Source organism: Humulus lupulus, chromosome 8 (assembly GCF_963169125.1).
Source record: "Humulus lupulus chromosome 8, drHumLupu1.1, whole genome shotgun sequence".
In the NCBI taxonomy this organism is placed as follows: domain Eukaryota; kingdom Viridiplantae; phylum Streptophyta; class Magnoliopsida; order Rosales; family Cannabaceae; genus Humulus; species Humulus lupulus.
In genome coordinates, this window is record NC_084800.1 from 19,758,746 (window position 1) to 19,778,750 (window position 20,005).

At 32.7% G+C, this 20,005-nt stretch overlaps 1 protein-coding gene across 4 annotated transcripts; it reads right to left on the reverse strand.

Annotated features, from left to right (window-relative positions):
- Positions 1-13,723: 13,723 nt before the first annotated feature.
- LOC133795546 (probable UDP-N-acetylglucosamine--peptide N-acetylglucosaminyltransferase SEC) lies at positions 13,724-18,987 on the reverse strand. Of its 4 annotated transcripts, none has more exons than XR_009875375.1 (7): positions 18,738-18,987; positions 18,469-18,596; positions 18,301-18,383; positions 15,453-18,135; positions 15,120-15,218; positions 14,933-15,037; positions 13,724-13,988 (listed from the first exon to the last, which is right to left on the reverse strand). XR_009875375.1 is itself a non-coding variant. In XM_062232996.1 (7 exons), exons 1-5 carry the CDS (start codon positions 18,741-18,743, stop codon positions 15,206-15,208), a joined length of 336 nt encoding a protein of 111 aa, XP_062088980.1. In that variant the 5' UTR covers positions 18,744-18,987; the 3' UTR covers positions 13,724-13,988; positions 14,933-15,037; positions 15,120-15,205. The 4 variants fall into 4 exon arrangements, 2 of the variants coding, with proteins under 2 accessions (XP_062088980.1, XP_062088981.1); XR_009875376.1 differs by adding an exon at positions 14,548-14,611 and having other exon boundaries at positions 15,120-18,135; XM_062232996.1 differs by having other exon boundaries at positions 18,030-18,135.
- Positions 18,988-20,005: the final 1,018 nt, after the last annotated feature.

The following is a 20,005-nucleotide window of genomic DNA, read 5'->3' on the forward strand; positions in this document are numbered from 1 at the left end:
GAAATCCATCTAGAAACTCACAGACTAGTACAGTTGTCCTAATCCCACTGGCACAACCTAAGTGGTATCCACCACACTATCTAGGAGTTCTATTCAACCTCATGCACTAGATCTCTAGCTCTGAATACAGATGTCATAAGCATACAAAATCCATGCACAGTGCCAACTACCACAAGGGTCTCTCACTCTCAAACCCAAGAGTTACTATCTTTTTCTTACAATTTAGCATTACCTCACACTTGGTTGATCAATCCAAATCCAGGATCATCTCGAAGTCAGTGATAACCAACCTTATCAAACCAACTGATGAGTCCTTTCTCCACAATAATCTAACTCTTCTCTTAAAATCACCAATAAAGTATCACATTATCTTTATAACATAATCATGGAATCTGCATATCATCTCTATGCCTCTCTAGAAGTATCAAACAAAGAAACAACATGGCATCAAAACCAGTCAGCACAATACAAAAATCAAAACTAAAAAGCTGACCTGCCATCCCTGAGGAACTAGTCTCAGTCTCTGACTGCATCGGAACGAACACTCGAGCTGCAGTCGATCTGTCCATCCCTTTTTGCTTATCCTTCCTTAGCCTTGGGCAATCCTTCTTGAAATGCCCACCCATGTCACATAAGTAACAAGCATTTGCTCGACATTCTCCCAAATGATGTCTCGTGCACCGAGCACATACTGGACGGGTCTTCCACTCCTTATTCTTGCTTGCTCCAATAAATGGAGGCATCATTGCTTGAGCTCCGTGCTCTCCAGTAGTCTCCTGCCTAATCTGATTTCCTACGCTCTCAACAGCAAGAGCCTTCCCTACCACCAGAGCGTAGGTAAAGATTTCATGCACTGGGGCAACTCTAATGCCCCGAGCTATTCTGAGATTCAATCCCTGAATAAACTTTTTCTTTCGAGTTGTATTCGTGGGTACCATATCAGAAACAAACTTGGACAACCCATCAAATTTGTTAACATACTCGCTTACTGTTGCTTTGCCCTAAACCAGGTTCATAAACTCATTCATCTTAGCAGTCTGGGCAACATCACAGTAATACATTTCATTGAACAGTTGCATAAATTCTTTCCAGTCCATCACAACTGTATCTCGGGTTTGGGATACTAGTTCCCACCACGTTCGGGCATCATCCTGCAACACATAAGTAGCACAGATCACCCTATCGTGACCCACCAGCCCCATACTGTCAAGAGTGGAACTGATCATGCCCATCCATTACTCCACTCTGAATGGATCTAGGCCTCCATCGAAGATTGGAGGGTAAAACTCTTGGAATCTTCCACAGAGAAATTCCTAACTGTTCTCAACCCTAGGCTGAGCCAAAACTGGTGCCATTCCTGGCATAACAAAGGAATAAGTGTTTCCCAACAGGTTTCGATGTTGCTTCAAACACCTAATCTGTTCCTCTTGCCTCTACAATCTTAATTGCACATCTATAAGGACTTGCTGAAAATTCTGAGGGGCAGATGAAGAACTCAACCCCTGGCTGAAACTCCCAGCCCCAGTATAACCACCATCAGGCCTCATTATCTGCCTTGGATACATACCTTCTAGTTGAATCTGCAGTTAATAACTTGACCCATTAAACATGATGAGCATATCAAGAGCGTTCCCCATGGGAACAATCTTACCACCCTGCATTCACAACCCATTGCAGTGCTAAAAACATGCCTATGACATTCATTCATCAATCATAATCCCTGCTCTTCCAACATTCACACCATGCCTCCAACTCTAGCATGCAAATATCACAATTACATATATTCATAGAGCAGGTAATCATATAGTTAAGAGCCAGACTCTATCAGAATCTCATGCTCCCTAATACAATGTGCAGGTAAAGCATTTACATTCTATTTAAGCAGTTAAGCACATAACTACAGAAATAGTTACCATTCCCTGAGTGAAGCTATCTTCAATGACGAGTGTACATGCCCAGCTTGTCTTCAGGAACCCTTAACCTTGGCTCGCTCTGATACCAAGTTGTAATGCGGTGAGAATTTTAAATAGTGTTAGACTCGCTAATCGATATATTCTAAGACCAAAGTTTTATTTTCAACAAGATCCTTAGTGTGTCGCGACACATCATCAACACAAAAACATTTTTCATGAGAAATTTTCAAATGTTTTTCCAATCGACCTGATTCACATTTACCAAAAGAATATTTACTTAAAATCGATAAATCATGAACATGACTCATACTTCCAATTTTTCTCAAATTTTCACAATCCACATGATCATGTTTTTCATGACACAAATTAGTATCACTCCTTATAATTGTGTGAAAATTGTGTGATTGAGATAATGTGTAACAATTATCAACAGATTTATAACCCTTCAAACACAAGTTCTATCTTGGTCAAGCACAAAACAATTATCAAGAGAAAAATTTACAAACAAGTCTTGGTCACAAATTTGACTTACACTAATTAGATTAGTTTTAAGTCCATCAACCAAAAGAACATTTTGCAACTTTGGTAGTCCTTCAGAATTTAGAGTGCCACTACCAAGTTCCTGACAAGACTTACCATCTCCAAATGTGACTTCCCCATTTTTCAAAGTCTTGAAGTCAGTGAGTATGCTTTTGTTACCTGTCATATGCCTAGAACAACCACTATCAAAAAACCAAGAGTTAAAAGCACATGTTGTAAGACAAGTAAAGGCAGCAAGACATTTGAATTTATTTTTCTTCACCCAAACTTTCTTAGGTGGAGTCCTTTTCTTCAATGGCATTTGTCACAAATTACCATGATGATTAAATAAATTTTTGTAAAGAAAATTCATCAAGGTAAAACATTTAGGTCGAATATGACCTTTCACTCCACATAAATTGCAAATTGGAATAAAATGACCAGTTTTTTTATTCTCGAAATTTCTGGTCTGTTTCTCATGTGTTGTGACAGATTGAAAAGATGATGCCACATGAGTTTAAGTTGTTCCTGCAGAAGGATCAGTTGTCGAAACAATAGGAAGATTTCCATAAATATAAATTGTTCTTCCTTTAGGTTTAGATCCATTTGATCCTAACCTAGAAAAATCACAAGCTTTTTGACCTACAAGCAGAACATCATCCAAAACCATAGATCTATGATTAAGCAATTTGACACATTTCACAATTTTATCAACTTCATTAGATAAATGATTGATTTCAGAATCTTTAGCAACAATCTCAATTTCATATTTTTTAACAAGAGAGTCAAGTTCTTCATTTATCTTCTTGAGAACTTTGTTGTTGTTTGCCATCAAACGATTATCTGAACATACTTTCAACCATTGATCATACATGTTTTTGTATGATTCTTTCAAAGAATCATCATCCAAATCGGATTCATCCGAATCACCATGGGAACCCTCATCTGTTGAAATAGTATTATTTAAACAAACAAGGTTCTCATTCACCTGCACAGAAAGAGGTAAGCAAGAAAAAACAGAAGCTAAGGCAAGATTATAATTTTCTTCCTCATCACTACTTTCAGAGTCCTAGTCACTCTAAGTGACTGCCATGACCTTCTTATTTTCCTTTAAGGTATTGGCACATTCAGCTTGAATATGTCCAAAACCTTCGCACTCCCTGCATTGAATACCTTTTTTATTAGTTCATTCAAAAGGTTTTGAAAAATTATTATCTTTGGAGGATTTAGACATGTTTTTCTTGTTACCAATCTTTTTCATAAACTTCTTAAAATTTTTCGATAACAGATCATTTCATCATCATCTTCCTCATCTGAGCTTTCCATTTTCTCTTTGGAAGATTTCAAGGCAATCAATTTCTCCTTCACAGTAATTGGTTTCTTTTGGCGGATCTTTTGATTAAGTTCAAAAGTTCGAAGAGATCCCATCAATTCCTCAACTTTCAAGGTGTCAAGGTTTTTTACCTCCTCAATGGCTGTGATCTTGGATTGAAACCTGTCAGGAAGAGATCTAACAATTTTCCTAACCAAAACAGAGTCAGACAACTTTTCTCCTAAAGCAAAATATTCATTAGCAATGTCAGACAATTCTTCATAAAACTCAGTGAGGCTTTCTTTTTTTGACATGCGAAGATTTTCAAATCTAGTCGTCAACATTACAAGCCTAGATCGCTTAACATCAGTGGTTCCTTCAAATTGAGTTTGAATGATTTCCCAAGCATCTTTAGCAGACTCACAAGAGGAAATCAATTTTATATAAGTTTCACCAACTCCATTAAAAACTGCATGTAAAGCTTTATTATTATAAATTGACAATTTATCTTCTTCATTAGACCATTCAAGTTCAGATTTTACCTGTGTCTTACCGGATTTCGAATTTATCTCGACATGTGGTGTCCAACCAGATAATATTGATCTCCAAGCCTTTTCATCAAGGGATTTGATAAAAGCTTTCATCCTTACTTTCCAGTATGGATAGTTTGTATCATTCAGTAATGGAGGGCGAGTGATAGATCCTCCTTCTACAAAGATAGACATTTCACAAGAAACAAAACAAACGGAAAACCACAAAATCTCACTAAGAGTTTAGTGACCTACTCTGATACCAATTGAAATTCCGTATTTTAATGTTACCAAGTGATTTGAAATAAACAACATAATTAAATGCGGGATACTGATTAAGTTGTTTAGACAGATTTCAGTTTTCTTCACACTACTTATGCAACTGTTTAAACAGAATAAGAAAAACAAGTAAAATTCAACACACGAGAATTTTTACGTGGTTCAGAAATCTTTTCAGATAACCTACATCCACGGGGCCACGCCCAGAGAATAAACTAATTAGTAAAGAAACAATGTGTAAAAAAGCATTGACTTAAACAATGTAAGACTCCGTTTTAAACTATTGCCGCAATCTTGTTGTACTCTTCTCTACGAATCTGGTTTTGATGAAACACTGATTCTCTTGAACTCCCTTCAAAGAATAGCGAGTGCTCACTTCCTCCCGAAGTGAGACTTAGATAGAATCCTCTCCCGAAGATCCTTATGAACACGTTCACAATAGACACTACCTGTTTACAATGGACTAGATAGATATCCACAAGTACACTCAGCACTCTCACAAAGATTAAGGTGAACAAACTTAATCTCTACAAATAAAGACACTCTTCAAAATAACATAATGCTTACAAATATTCAAAATGGAAGTGGTGAAAATTCCAAAGGCCTTGGCAAGATATTTATAGGCAAGGAAATCGTCCAAGGCCATCATTTTCTGATATCTTTGAAATCAATTTGCAAATTCCTTTAATTTAGGAAATCAGCTAGCCAGATGAATTTTGTTTCGACAGAAAAAGAAACTGATGAGTCAGCAATGTAATCAGTTTTATCTGACAGAACGAACATGGTCATTTCTTTTGACCATGTTCATTTTCGACACCTTCTTTATTCCAGAATAAACATAATCCCTGAAAATAATATCAAGATAATTGTAATACATATTTTTACCAAATAATGTTGATATGTGATAAATAAGGTAAAAAATGTATTCACACTTAAATGATATTTTCACACTAGAAAATCAGCTGAATCATTAAATCAAGAATCAATATGGATATGCTACTGATTTTCCTTAATAACTTTAAAATATTTTATCTAAAATAAAGTTAGCCAATAAAGGACTTTACAATTTATATACCTATATATATATAAATGAGAGTCTTAAGGAAGTGATGTGACACTCTAAAATCTTTCGAAACCACTCTATCTATTTTTTTATTATATTTTTTTTCTAGTTTATATCTATTGAATTAATTTTCTAATAATTATGTAGCCACAAAAATAATTCATTAATAATAAAAACTAAGATGATAAGCATTGTATATAACTAATAGCTTTAAAATCTACTATAATAATTTTACATATTATCACTTTTAATTTTGTAACTATTTTTGTGAATGAACTATTTTCATGCTATTTAATTATGATATAATCTACCTATCTATCTATTTTTCTTATCTTTTTAAAAAAAAATAATAATAAAGGGTTCAAAAACAAATAATCGACCAAAATACACGTGGTTAAAATAATCTATCTATATTTTCATATTTTTTAACATATTTTTAACATTTTGAAAAACATAAGGTCCACAAGTTAATTTTAAAAATAAAGGATCCGAATGGGTAATCAGCTAAAATACAAGGTCCAAAATGGTATGAACCCTTATAGAAAACATAAATTATATAAATATATATTTTATTTTTTATAAAATAAATTTAACATTTTGAATAAATACATGGTCCAAAAGTTAATATTTAAAAATAAAGAATCAAAACGGGTGATCGACCAAGATTTAGTGTTCAAATAACCGACATATCTATTCTTACTTTTAACCTTTTGCAAAACTTGAGGTACACAAGTTAATTTTAAAAATAAAAAGTCCCAACGGAAAATCAGCTAAATACAAGGTTCAAAATAGTCTGAACATTTACATAAAACATAAATTATATAAATATATACAATTTATTTTTTATAAATAATTATTAATCTTTTGAATAAATACATGGTCCAAAGGTTAATTTTTAAAAATAAAGTATCAAAATGGGTGATCGACCAAAATACAGTACTCTAATAATCGATTTATAAATTCCTATTTTTAATCTTTTGAAAAAATATGAGGTTTAAAAGTTAATTTTAAAAAATAAAGGGTTCAAACGAGTAATCGACTAAAATAACTCTTACACCCACAAAACATAAATTTTCTTATACATAATTTTACTTTTTATATAAAAAAAACAACGCAAAGTGTATAAAATAATAATCATATTAAACAAAAGCACTCGTACAACAAGCAGTTTAAACTTTAGTTTTGGCACTTTAATTATTAAGAATTTCTCGAAAACCTGCAGGGGACTCGCTATATAATGAACACCATCATGAAAGAAAAAATTACGGTCAAGACACTCTTACGTATTCATATAAGGAGCATGTTGTACGGATAAGACAAAAAAAAATCACTGACATATAATCTTCCAAAAAATATTTAAAATATATATTTTTTATTTATTACAAAAAACTGTACGAAACAAAAATTTATTTTTTTAGTTATAAATAAGAGTAAGTATTTATCGACGAGTGGGGCAACTGTCCTTTTTCTTTTTACATGTTTTCTTTTAAGCTTATTTCTACTACTAATTAAATAATATATTCTCACTAAAAAATTTACCATGTGTAACATATTATTAAACATTTTTCACATATAATTTATATAAAATTATGTTAGCTATATATGAATATGTACGGCCTCCACAAGTCAGGGGCCCTCAAAAAAGAAAAACAATAAAATTCATAAAATTAAAGTCCCAGCAACTCTGTGTGTGAATACGATGTTACATTTTACAATATATTTGTAGAAAATGACATAATTTCACATATATAAAACTATTTTTAAATTGGGTAAAGAGCACTCTTTTAGGCCAACTCCAATGGGAGTTGCCTTGACTAGTGCTTGTCAGAATTGGTCAAAGAAGGAAAAAAAAAAACTGATGTGGAGAAGTTGAAGTTGGGCAACGTTGCCCAGCAGTGGCAATGTTGCCTTCAAATTTTTTTTTTTTTTTTCTTTAATTTGATTGGTTGAATTTTGATGTGATAGTTTAAGCCACCCTTACCCGTTGGAGTTGGCCTTATACCAATAGTATCTTTTAGGTCTCCATTTTAAATTTTGTAGCCCATAGCTCCCTATTTTCTAATAAATGCTACAATTTAGTCCCTACACCCTATTTATATCATTTAAAAATTATTAAATTTAAAGGAAAAATAATAATTGTAGTACTTTTTTATTATTTGTGTAATATATCAATTGTTTGTTTTGTTCTCGTCATTTATTACTGTAATATTTTTTTCTCAAACCTTAATAGTTAGGAAAATTCTCAAATGTTACTCTTTAATTTTGTTTTCAGCATATAAAAAATTTATAAACTTAAATTTTTTTATATGTCGAAATTAAAAAAAAAAAGTATGAATAAATTACTGTGCTGAAAAAACATGATTCAAACAATTGTTGCAATGAAATATATTGTTTGAACATTAATTAAGTGTAATGAATTGAAATTTATCTATAAAAAAATTGATCATCTTATCATTCACCATTTTTTTTTCTATTCACTATATTAATCAATATAAAAATACTATAATTATAGATTTATGATTAAATTCAATGTTTTTAAAATGGTAAATAAGGTATAAGACTGAATTATAGCATTTAAAAGAAAATGAGGACCTATACGCTACAAAATTTAAATTAAGGACTTGTGATACTATTGGTATAAATGAAGGACCTCAATGTTATTTACCTTCTTAAATTCGAAAGACATTTGAATCCACATGATGTTCAAGTTCAAGGTGACAAAAGGATGTATCCTAGTTTAGAAAATAAAAAATAAAAGGATTTATTTAAATCAGGCTAATGTGGTCACTTTTTTCTTTGGAAGAAGGTAGGTCATCACTATGCAGCTAGTTGTGTCCTACTCCTGGGTCCACTCCATTAAAAATTAGGATTTTTAAAATAATAATATAATAAATGAACTGCCATGTAAATAAAAGCAACATCAACATGCACATCACAACATAAAATCTTAGGGAAACTCCAACCACATCATTGTCCTTTTTTTTAGTACAGAATCTTAATTATTACACTATCTCAAAAAAAAATCTTTATTATTAAAACACTCACAATAGATATTTTATTCAAAATATATCATCAAAATTATATATTTTTATTTTACATTAAATATTTATATTATCATATATCATTTTCTCTACTTTATTTTAATATTTTTTTTGTTCATTTAAATACTAAAAAAAGAGAGAAAAAAAATATATATATTTATATCTCCGTGAATAGTTACCACTAAATATGTAGTCGTATTATTCATTAAAGTTAAAAAAAAATAGCTAAAATTTAGCTCACCTATTAGAATCTCAAATTTTACAATTTTTTCTTTATATTTTACAGAGTGTGTTATTTTAGCTCATCATCTTACACATTTCTCTGTATCTTTTTGGCTTACATGTATATTATTTTTTCACTTATCATATTAATCTTCTTTTCTCGTTACTAATTGAAAATATGGACTTTATCCACTTGGTTCGAGATTTTACCCTGCTCGTTAAATATACATGTAGACCTGTAGAGTCAAAGAACTTTACTTAGCTAATTGTTTAGTAGTATTATAGTATGTTTAGTATTATCTTTGTAACTGTGGATTTTTGGTTCAGACCGGGAATTATTTGGACACTCATAGTAGTACTTATAGATTTTCTAAGTTTAACCTATAGTTTAAGAATATTAAGTATAACCTAAGGTTTGATTATATGACTGATATTAAGGATAGTATTTGTTATATTATAAGGTTTAGATATCAACCAATAGAATTTTAAGCACATGTTATGAATAGTAATTAAGGATTAAGTATTTTTTAGGATTAAATTAAATAAGGGTAAAGTTTGAATGATATAGGGTCAGTCAGCAGCTTTGAAAACGTTAAAGGCTTAGTCAAGGCTGTTTACTCCATTCAAACTTAGCTAAAAATGTGTAAATTCGTGTTTAAATATTCAGCGTGTGCCGATATATCGCAGCTATAGGGGGCGATATATCGCAGCACGTAGATACAGAAAACACGAATCAATGTACGGTCGCCTCGGGAACAATGGTCCAGGCGATATATCGCCTATAGGGGGCGATATATCGCCTCCTCCAGCATAAATTCAAATACTTTTGAATTCTTTTCCTTTCAGCCATTCAAACTCCTCCATAAGTCCAGCATCTTTTGAACGAGTCTTCAGCCTCTGCTGAACGATTATTCAAATGATTTTCATCTAAAAAGCCATTATTTTTATTCAAGTAAAATCAAGATACTTTCATTCCCAAACTCTATAAATAGGACCTAGTACCCAGCCATTTCTTCACCTTTTACTCTAAGTTCAGAAGCTGCTAGTGCTAAGTAAGTGTGAGAGTGTAAACACCTGGTTTGGGAAAATCATAAGCTTAAACATCATAAGCTTATCAAACACTTTGGGAAGTGAGTTCTATAGTATTTCGGTGGAGGTTAGATTGATCTTGCAAATCTTTGAGGTAAACCCGAAACTCTATTTCATTTATTTCATGTTATTTCCTTTCTCAAAACCTTCTACTCAGTCCCCTAACCTCATTCTTATTTTGGTTAGGGAATCCAAGTTCTTAAGCATATAAGTCGGTAAGTATGTTTTTATGGTTTAGTCTTTCCATCTCTTTCATTTCATCTCCTTTCTTTAGACTCACTCTTTCTTATGGTTTTAGGAGTGTTCTAAAAAGTCCCAACTCAGTCCATTATATCCCGGTAACTTTGGTAAGGAAAATAGGCTAGAATCAATATGTTATGTGCTTATGTTATCTATATGTTTTATGTTATTAATGTGTTATGATATGTATATGTGTATGTTTGTAGACTTGGGCATATGACCCATATGACTAACAAGACCCCAAAAGGGTTATGGGCATATGACCTACTTAGCTAGTAGGACCCCACTAATCCCATGGGCATATGCTTGTTTATTCTATGGGACCCCAAGTAATAATGGTCATTATAATAAGTGTATGTTATATGTATTATGTTAAGTCCTTATGTTTTTATGAAATTATGTATATGACTTTGTGTTAGATTTTCCTTGCTGGGCATTAGGCTCACTCCTTTCTGTTTATGTGCAGGAAAATAAGCTTAGAGGCGGTAAGATTCGTGATGCTTGGAGGATGTGTATCGATGATGAATGGAGTCAAGGGTCCGAGCGTTATTCGATTCGAGGATGTAGTCTCATTTTATGATTTTATGGTTTTTATGTGTATTTTCCGCACCAATTATGTAATGTCTTATTATTTTAAATTATGTTTTTGTTTTAAAGACAATGGGATCCCATATCCGTTTTGGTATTTACTTTGTAAGTAACTCTTATTTTTATAAGTTACTTAATAAAATTATGGTATTTTCGCAAATGTAAGTTCTTTTAAGGATTTTATGTATAGTTTCATTAATGGTCCAAATAGTCTAGATTAGTGGGTCATTACAGTTGGTATCAGAGCAACGGTTCCTTCGCATGAAGTTCTCCTTGATACACATGCTCAAAGCTCCGAATCGGACCGCCAAGTAAGTGTTTAAGTTACAAGTTACTTTACTTATGTGTATAGCTAACAACTTTAGTGTTTATGTTTCAGTTAAGAATGAACGGAGCTTTAACCTACCAAGATATCCGAGCCATTAAGGCCTTAAAAAGAATAAGGGAGCCAAGAAACACCGTAGGAGCCCTAGAAAGGATTACTCGAAGGTTGCTTTTGTTTCACCAAGCGATAGGTGGCCTTCAAGAGGCTAAACAAATAATGCTAAGATCAACCGAGCAATATGTATTAGTAATTAGGTTGTTTAAAGATTTTCATTCTGTAATAGAAGCATTAGAAGAGATATGGGAAGAGATTCATGAGGAGGATGAACTACCCTTAGCAATGAGATACTATTTCCTCTTAGGTTCACCTCAAAAATTGAGTTTCAGTTTACCAATGAGCAAAAGAATAGGATTCTCACCAACCTTCCTAGAGGGCATTTTGATGCTCATGATAATGATGACTATGAGGCAATAGATGATGATATGCTAGATGACGGATCGGATGTAGAAGATCCCGATTTTTAGATTAGTAGTTTTTATTTGTTTTATTTACTTTTGATTGTAATAAGTGAAATTGTTTTCCAAATAAATAAACATGCTATTTGAATATCATGTGTGAGTTTGATTTTATTTTCGCAATCATAATAAATACTAAATAAAATGAATAATGACTAAGTTCGGTGAGGGTGGATACAAATCAATGAACCTGGTTTCCTTATTGAGAGTTAGGGGGCCTTAGTAGTGGGAACGATATTACTGATCCCAGCCCTCCCTCAATATGGTTAACTTTGGAACAAAGATAAGTTTCGAGCCTGAGAATTAAGTCATATAGGATGATTAGAAACACACTTAGAAAATAAAGATGACTTGTTTTTCTAAGTATAGAAACCCGCTCTAATAATAAATAAAGACCTATATAATTTTTCATAAGAAGTCATAATATATAGGTCCGAGTTATGTTTGTTTTAGAATAAGTTTTTGCCTTAGAGCCTATTAGGAAAAGTTCTAACATGTTTCTTTCAACTGTTAGAACTCTGCTACGATGTCTCTCCGAAGATCCGCACGCACCAACGGAAACGCCGCACATGCATCACACTTAACCAACCAGCATGCCTCAATAATATTCATATGCAAATGGAAAAAACTGCCAAGCATTCATTATGCTAACAATGTTCACATTCAACATCCAACATGCATCAATCATAGCCATGCATGTCACATATGGGGTGCAGTGTTCTTACCTTGGGTCCAAGCACAGGTTACCAACAAACGAGCCACAAGAACGATCCCGACTCCAAGCCTCTAGTGATGACCTAGTCACAACCAAAATATAAAACCTCATCAAAATGAGTAATTAAATACTTCCAAACCCAACCCAAGCCTCCGGGACGTCGAATCCCACTCAACTAGGTAGTAGGATCGATCCTAGGCCCTTAGAGATAAGTTCCCATCACAAAAACCACCATTTAGTATTTTTTTCCCTTAAGGGCCGCGACCCTACATGGACCATGCCGCGGCCCGCCCCCCTGGCAGAGCCTTCTCCACCTTCTTCAAGCTAGGGCCACGGCGCACAAGAACAGGGCCGCGGCCCAACCTCGAACCAGCCATTTTTTCTTCGTTTTCCACTTTTAAAACCTTCCAAAGACCTATCCAAACATCACCAAATCCCAAAATCAAAGTTCCCAAACATCCCCATGATCCAAAACCCATAAAACCCAAGTCACAAATCACCCAAAAACACATCAAAACACAAAATCCAATTCAAGCTTAAAAACCTTTAAAAACTTAAAACTTAAAACTTGAATTACCTCCAATTGAGTTATTTCCAACTAAATCCTCCGGCTAATAAGATTCTAATCTTTCCTAGGATCGCTATGCCTCGATCCTCGCTTGAATCCAAGTCCTAGAACTCAAGTTACATTCGAAAATGCGATCGGGAGACGAAAAGGGAACTTTTTGAGAGAGAGAACGTACAGAACGTTCTTTTTATTTCTTAAAAAGGTTACCTCAAGCTTAAGTAGCTTCCAATAAAACCTAGTGCTCGGGGTCCCGAAAACACCCCCAGGGATATCATAGTCAAAACTTCCAGAGTTTCCCCCTGATCTTACTAACTCCCAATTTATCACCAAATATTTATTCTCATTACCCAATAACCCGGTAATGCTCTAAATACCCCTTGACTTACTCCAAGTCAAGCTTAAATCCCATTGTGACTTTCCCACTAGCTTACCTCCTAGGATCGTCTTGTGCTGGGTAACTCTGGCATAACCAAATAATAACAAAGCACCACGCCCATTTCACATATATGCCAAAAATGCCCGAAATGGCCAAAATATGAAAATCACCCAATTAATCACAAATGGGTTTACATGCATATTTAATACACCTAAACATGCATATTATCATTTAATAACACAATAAAGCAATTATGGCCCTCCCGGCCTCCTAATCAAGGTCCTTAAACCTTATTAGGAAATTTGGGGCATTACAATTTGTGTTATACTACACTTTAGTATAACACATGTGTTATATTAGCTTAGAGAAACATAATCTTTTTTTACTTACACAAAACTAGGAAAACAAATATGAAAGTTGAAGCCAAATAAGGTAACATAAATAGATTTTTATTAATTACTCACATGTAATTACAATATTTAGTCTACTAGTCTAGGCTTAAGAAATCATATTACAACATGGTGGGTTAAATTAAACACTGAGCGCAAAACAGAGACAATATCAGTCTTCTTTGTGAAATTCATTTTTATGCCAAGCAATCCTTTGAGCTGCTGAAAGGCAATTGTAATGGCAGCTCCTCCCATGAACCCAACAATGGCAGCATGGGATAGAAACTCAATCAAGAACCCCAATCTAAAAAAGGATCCAACCATTTTAGAGAAATATATAAAACATATAGAGTGCTGTTTTTTTTTTTTTAATTGTGTTAAACCATAAGCATTGTTGTATAAAACTTATTCTTAACTTCATAAAGTTTCAAACTAAAATGAGCAACTCAACTATGAATCCAATCTCATAATCAAGTAAGAACTTAAAGAAATTATTTTTTCAACATATTAGATTAAGTTTGGACATATGCATCAAGAAATTGATCATATAGATATGAAGACAGGATAAGATAACATGAAAATAAAACTGGCAAGGAACATCCAGTAACAAATTAATATTGAATCCTGCATAATAATACACTGAACACCCAATAAGACAGCAATATTAAGGTTCATGAAATTGGTTATTGGACTAGAGAAATTATCAAATAAAAGATACTATGGGAACTGCAATCAAAAAGGAAACAAACAAATGTCCTCAACAGGGTGAAGAAAAAACCAGGATGAACAAAAACATTCATGTGATCTTTAAAAAAGAAACAATCACAATAATAACACAACAAAAGGAAAGCACCGAATACTACCCAAATCCAGTCAAAATAACTCTACAATCACAAATATCACAAGATTGAAGAGAAAGCATCCTTCCTGCATATATACCAAAATGGTATCAATGTAAGCAATGCACAACTAAATTAACAAAATAAGTACAAATTTCAGATGGCATAAAGTGAAGAATAAAATAAATATCAATAACCAAAGGACAGTTGAAAAAGAAAGAAAAAAAAGCATAACGATAGAGGTCATTACACAATTATACAATTTTTTTATTTTACTTTTCAAGTCAGCATACAAATTGATACAGAGAAGAATACAAAATCTTCTCATAAGAAACGTGCTGGTGAAAAGAGCCATATATAAGTTTATACCCAAAAGTATAAAAAAAAAATGCAATATGGATTAGCTTACCATTTCAATCTCTTTGCCAAGATGTTAACACCCATGGCCATTATAGCAGCACTATTAGGATTAGGAGATAATTTCATGACCAAAGTGCAGATGATCTCAACAACCCTGGGCAAATGATAAGAGACAAGAGCATTAACGTGGCAAGAAACAAACATAACACAGTACACAAGAAAAGAACAGTATTTACCACACTCGACTCTCCAATTGCCCACTCACAGTAGTTTCTTGAGCATGAAATGAGCTGCCAATGCCCATTAAAGCAAAACACACAGCCTAGCAGGTATTGCTACAGAAGCTTTTAGTTAATTAGTATTGTCAAAACATCAAAAATCTAGATTAGTTTCAGTTAGATATCCCAGTTGCACAAGATTCTAAGTGTTCATAATAGCAAGGTTACTGTAAAAAAGTAAATAGCATGTCATCTTCCTATAGTATAGCATGAATAATTTAGCAGTAATCAATATCTATGTAGTCTCTAGAAAGCTAGATTTTCAGTTAATATGATATATAGAAGACTTACAGTTAGACCAGGTTTAGTTTCTTTGGTGACTACATCGAGTCTCATATCCAAATTCTTTTCAAGACAAGATATTTCCAAATTCTGAATGTATTGAACAAGATGCACATGGCGGTGACTCAAGGAACAACACAAAGACAGCTTTTGTTACAAAGAAAAAATACTTATAAAAACATAAGACAAGGCATCATCAAGAGAGGACCATGCAAAAAAGTTTATACAGCATGCTTTCAGATCAAAAAAATACAAAGAAGAAGAACACTTTTGAACTATCCCTACGTAAGAAGCCCACAAGAACCAAACATAACAGAGCATATCAATCTCATTTCATTTTTGCTTGATCGGTGGACCAATATATTTTTATATGTTATGTATGTTTCAATATTATGATTAATGCTTTTCTTTGATCAGTACACTCTTTACTAGAACTAATTATTGATGATAGTGGTTAGTCTAAGCAAAACCTAAAGATCTCAAACTTTGAGCAACTATGCCTGAACTCAGAAGAAAAAAAAACATGACCCAAATGATAGCCAATACTATTATACTATTGGACATATAACAACAACACACATGCATGAATTAAAAAAGAAAATAATATATTAAAGAAGTAATGAATTAAAGAGAAAATAGATATTCGGATTGGCCAAGTCGTTCTGGATATTCTTCAATTAATTTATGGAGTGGATGGTGTTGATACATATTGGTTTTAGTCACCAGGTTGTTCATCACATATGCAGGAGGTGGATGGTATTATATACTGGACACATTCCACAATGTGTAGTTTAATATGCAAGGAACATTTATCAAAACAGAACAAGAGAACCATGTTATGCACACCCCTAATTATATTAATGCACACTAATCAAGTTATAAATATTTAAATAACTCCTTACTGCCACTGGTACAAAAACAATACCACCACCACAACCATAACTAGGAACACATATAAGATCAAACAGTCATCTATACTTAAGCACCACAACTAATTAACAACTCTGTCGAGACCAACAACTTAAAAAACTAGTTTGGTACAACTAACTTCTAGATTGAATTACTATTGGTTTGGATCAGAAGATCATATCCTACTTGCATAGAGTAAACAAAGAAGGTTCTAACTTCAAAGATTTGGAAGTCTACTAACATAAAAGAGAGCATGCTATATCCAAAATGAGCAAAAGAAGAATTTAGTTTTTATGTTTTCTTCACAATCAATGGACCATTAAGCTAATCAAACAGAGTATAAAAAGAGCATAGATTATTCACATTCTTTGGTGCACACGTTTGAGATGCTTGAAATAGAAGAACCATGTATAATTGTAACATATTAAATATGGTGAAATATAAGAAGCATGTATAATTGGAAAATATTAAATATGGGGAAAAATAATAAGAAAGTGATTAAATGAAGACATCCTTTTAACTTGTTCACTCTCCTATATTTGGAATAAAACCAGTGGGGAAATAAGATAATAACATACAAGCTGCTATTTCTAGAAATGATATAGGTATCTTGACAACGTAGAGATTGTAAAAATGCATAAACATAACATTAAGATAAAGTGTGCCACACACACTAGAAACAGAAAAAATGAATTTTGTATGAAAGAATTTTTCTATTAGGTTCTCATTGAGATCAAAAGTAGAGTAACAAGAGTGCTTCCACGACCTAAAGATGTAGATTCATTCACCCCAGTTCCCTTTTATAATTTTGGTTTTATTTTTTTTTAAAGAGAGAGAAATATGGTAGACTATTATTTTACTTACTAATAGATATCAGTAAACAATGTTTCCAAGTGTTCAAGAGAATTAGAACCCTCCCTCCCTAAAGTTGAAGCTCACAAACTTACTAATATAAAATGCCTAACTCTGCCACACTAACACAGTCAATTGCCACTCAAATATTTTCAAAACAAACTAAAGCAGATAAAATATGCCCAAAAAAGCATCATTAATTCTACAAAAAAGGGAAAATGAGAAATCAGAGGAGAGAAGGAGAGAAGGAGAGGAGGAAAATGACTACAGTTTTTTTCCCTAGGTCCAAAGAATTGGAGAAGAAGATAATCTAATTCAGAGTAATAGACTTCTCTTAATAATAAGTCATTGATTGAAGGAAAATAGATGATAAATGCTGTATGAAAATAATGATAAAGATTTATAGATGCAATCAAAGTCTCTTCATATTCTTGGAGCTTCACAATTTCGATTTTCACAATAGGCTTTGAGTAATAAGTAAGTCTCAACACAATATAGATAATAAAAAAAATTACTTCATAACCTGATCAAGATACAAGTGGAATTAACTAAAAGATGAGCATTGTCCTTGGGACAGAATATGGCTCTTGATTAAGGGAATTCTGGTGCAACGACTCAAGAAAATATGAGCTAAATATTAAGCTAACTAAATGCAATGCTACAGAGCACACACCACCCAAAAAAAATAAAGAAACAAAATAGCAATAGCAAAATCAATCAGCAATAGCAACATCAAATGTCAAAATAAAGTTACATATTGTATTGTACTAAGATAAATACACTTGAATAATAAAAAATAGAAAAAAAAGTATTAAGCATGCTTACGTGTCCAAGAATAAATCTGCTAAAGCACTGCGCTTGATATGTTCACCCTTCATGGCAACATCTGTGAAAATAATCTGATCTGGTTGTACACCTCTTTGAACAGCATCTGGAACACCAATAGTTTATCAGTTACTAATTTATCTTTCCTTTGTAAGATAAATAAAGGAAAGATAAATACCCGTTACTACATTATGAAATATAAATAACAAAGAAGAAGTCAAATATTATGCATGTAAATGATTTATCTTGAGAAATGGTAAAATGGCAGTACAATTGCAGAGTCTCGACTCGCCAGCAGCAGGAAATCTGAGAAGCCAAAGTGCACTATTTGGTACTCGCTTAAGGATGTTGCACCTGCATTTATCAACACATGAATCAATATAGTTATTGTTGTGATTCAATCAATTCAAAGTTATGCAAATATAAACACTCAACTAACCATGTATTGAAAATAGCAGGATCCATCTTGTATAACTGGTTAAAACAAGCAAATATAAATTTGTCCTTAGGTAACCCATAGCTAGATCTCTTCGGTTGGCAGTTCAGGTCTAACACATCACAATTTTTCTGCAAGAGAAGCATGAAGTAGTGTTGTCACAGGAAAAGAAAAACTACTTTGACTAGTACTAGACAGCAGCAGCAATAGTGTGAAACAGAATTCCAAAGCTATGAACTAAGAATGAAATTACAGTTAGGTAAAGGAAATACCTTCATATCGTCCAAGGCCTTGCAATGATTTTGCTTTGAGAAGAACAGCTTCAAGGAGCAGACTAACAGCGTGCATGGACATAGGTGGGACAGAATCACTCTATGAACGGCGTCTATTTTGTTCACATCTTCTAGAAATGGATCCTTTCATCCTAGGAGTCACTGCAACAATGTCTATTCCTTCAAATACATGAAGTGCAGCTTCTATGTTACCCTTTTGATACTCAAGTCTTCCTAGTAGAGCTCTTGCTTCCTATAAACCATGAAACCAAAATAAATCATCATCCAAAATAAATCATCATCCAAACTGATTTGCCAAAATAAATAAGTCTAAAAACAACTCCTTAGTAATTTGCCTCAACTTTATGACATTGTAAACTGTACCATCCCAAGACTAAAAAAACTCAAAAACAGTAAAGTTATTTTTGAAACAGTATACCAATATTTTAATCAAACTGATTTCTTGACTCTTCCTTTCGATAGAAAATTATACACAGGAACAATCTTAGAACAAACAATCTTTAAACTTTCCTAGTTTTGCTATCTCTATAATGACTAAAAGGAAAGCAAAGCTCTTAAAAAATATCCCTCAGAATATGAGCCATGAAAATGGCTACTACTAGTTCTATAAAGCTATAATCAAAATCAAATCATGCATTGGCATGATGACACTACTAGAATCAGAGTCAATTTTTTAAGGAACAGAGTATGATATGGTTTCTTTGTAGGGAAAAATTAAATATTTAACTTTTCTCTGGGCTTCATTGGTGAAAAAAAAATAAGGATCTCCCATTACTTCTTTTTATAGGAATAAAAAACAATCTAATGACTTTAAAGCTGATGCTGTTAATAATTGAATTTGGAACCAAAAAGTGGCACATATCTAAAAACAAACCAGTTTCATAACTCAAAATTGGGTCATCTTTACCGGAACATAGCCTAGATTCACCTTGATTTCTTCTACTTTGGCCCCAAAATCAAATTACATAATTGTCAAAAGAAAATAAATATCTATATAAAAAGTACTCAAGATCATCAAAGCTAGCCAAATGACAAACACAAAATACCTGTTAAGGTCAAGTATGAGATTCTGAGTATTACAATAAACCACTAAATAAAAACTACTAGTTCATAAGTATATTATTTTCTTTTATAAACTATCTCTCTCTTTTTTCCTGTCATAGCAATAAGTAATAACAATAATAATAATATTACTAATACTAATATTCTTAATACATAATAATTACAAACTTTTCCACAAAATATGA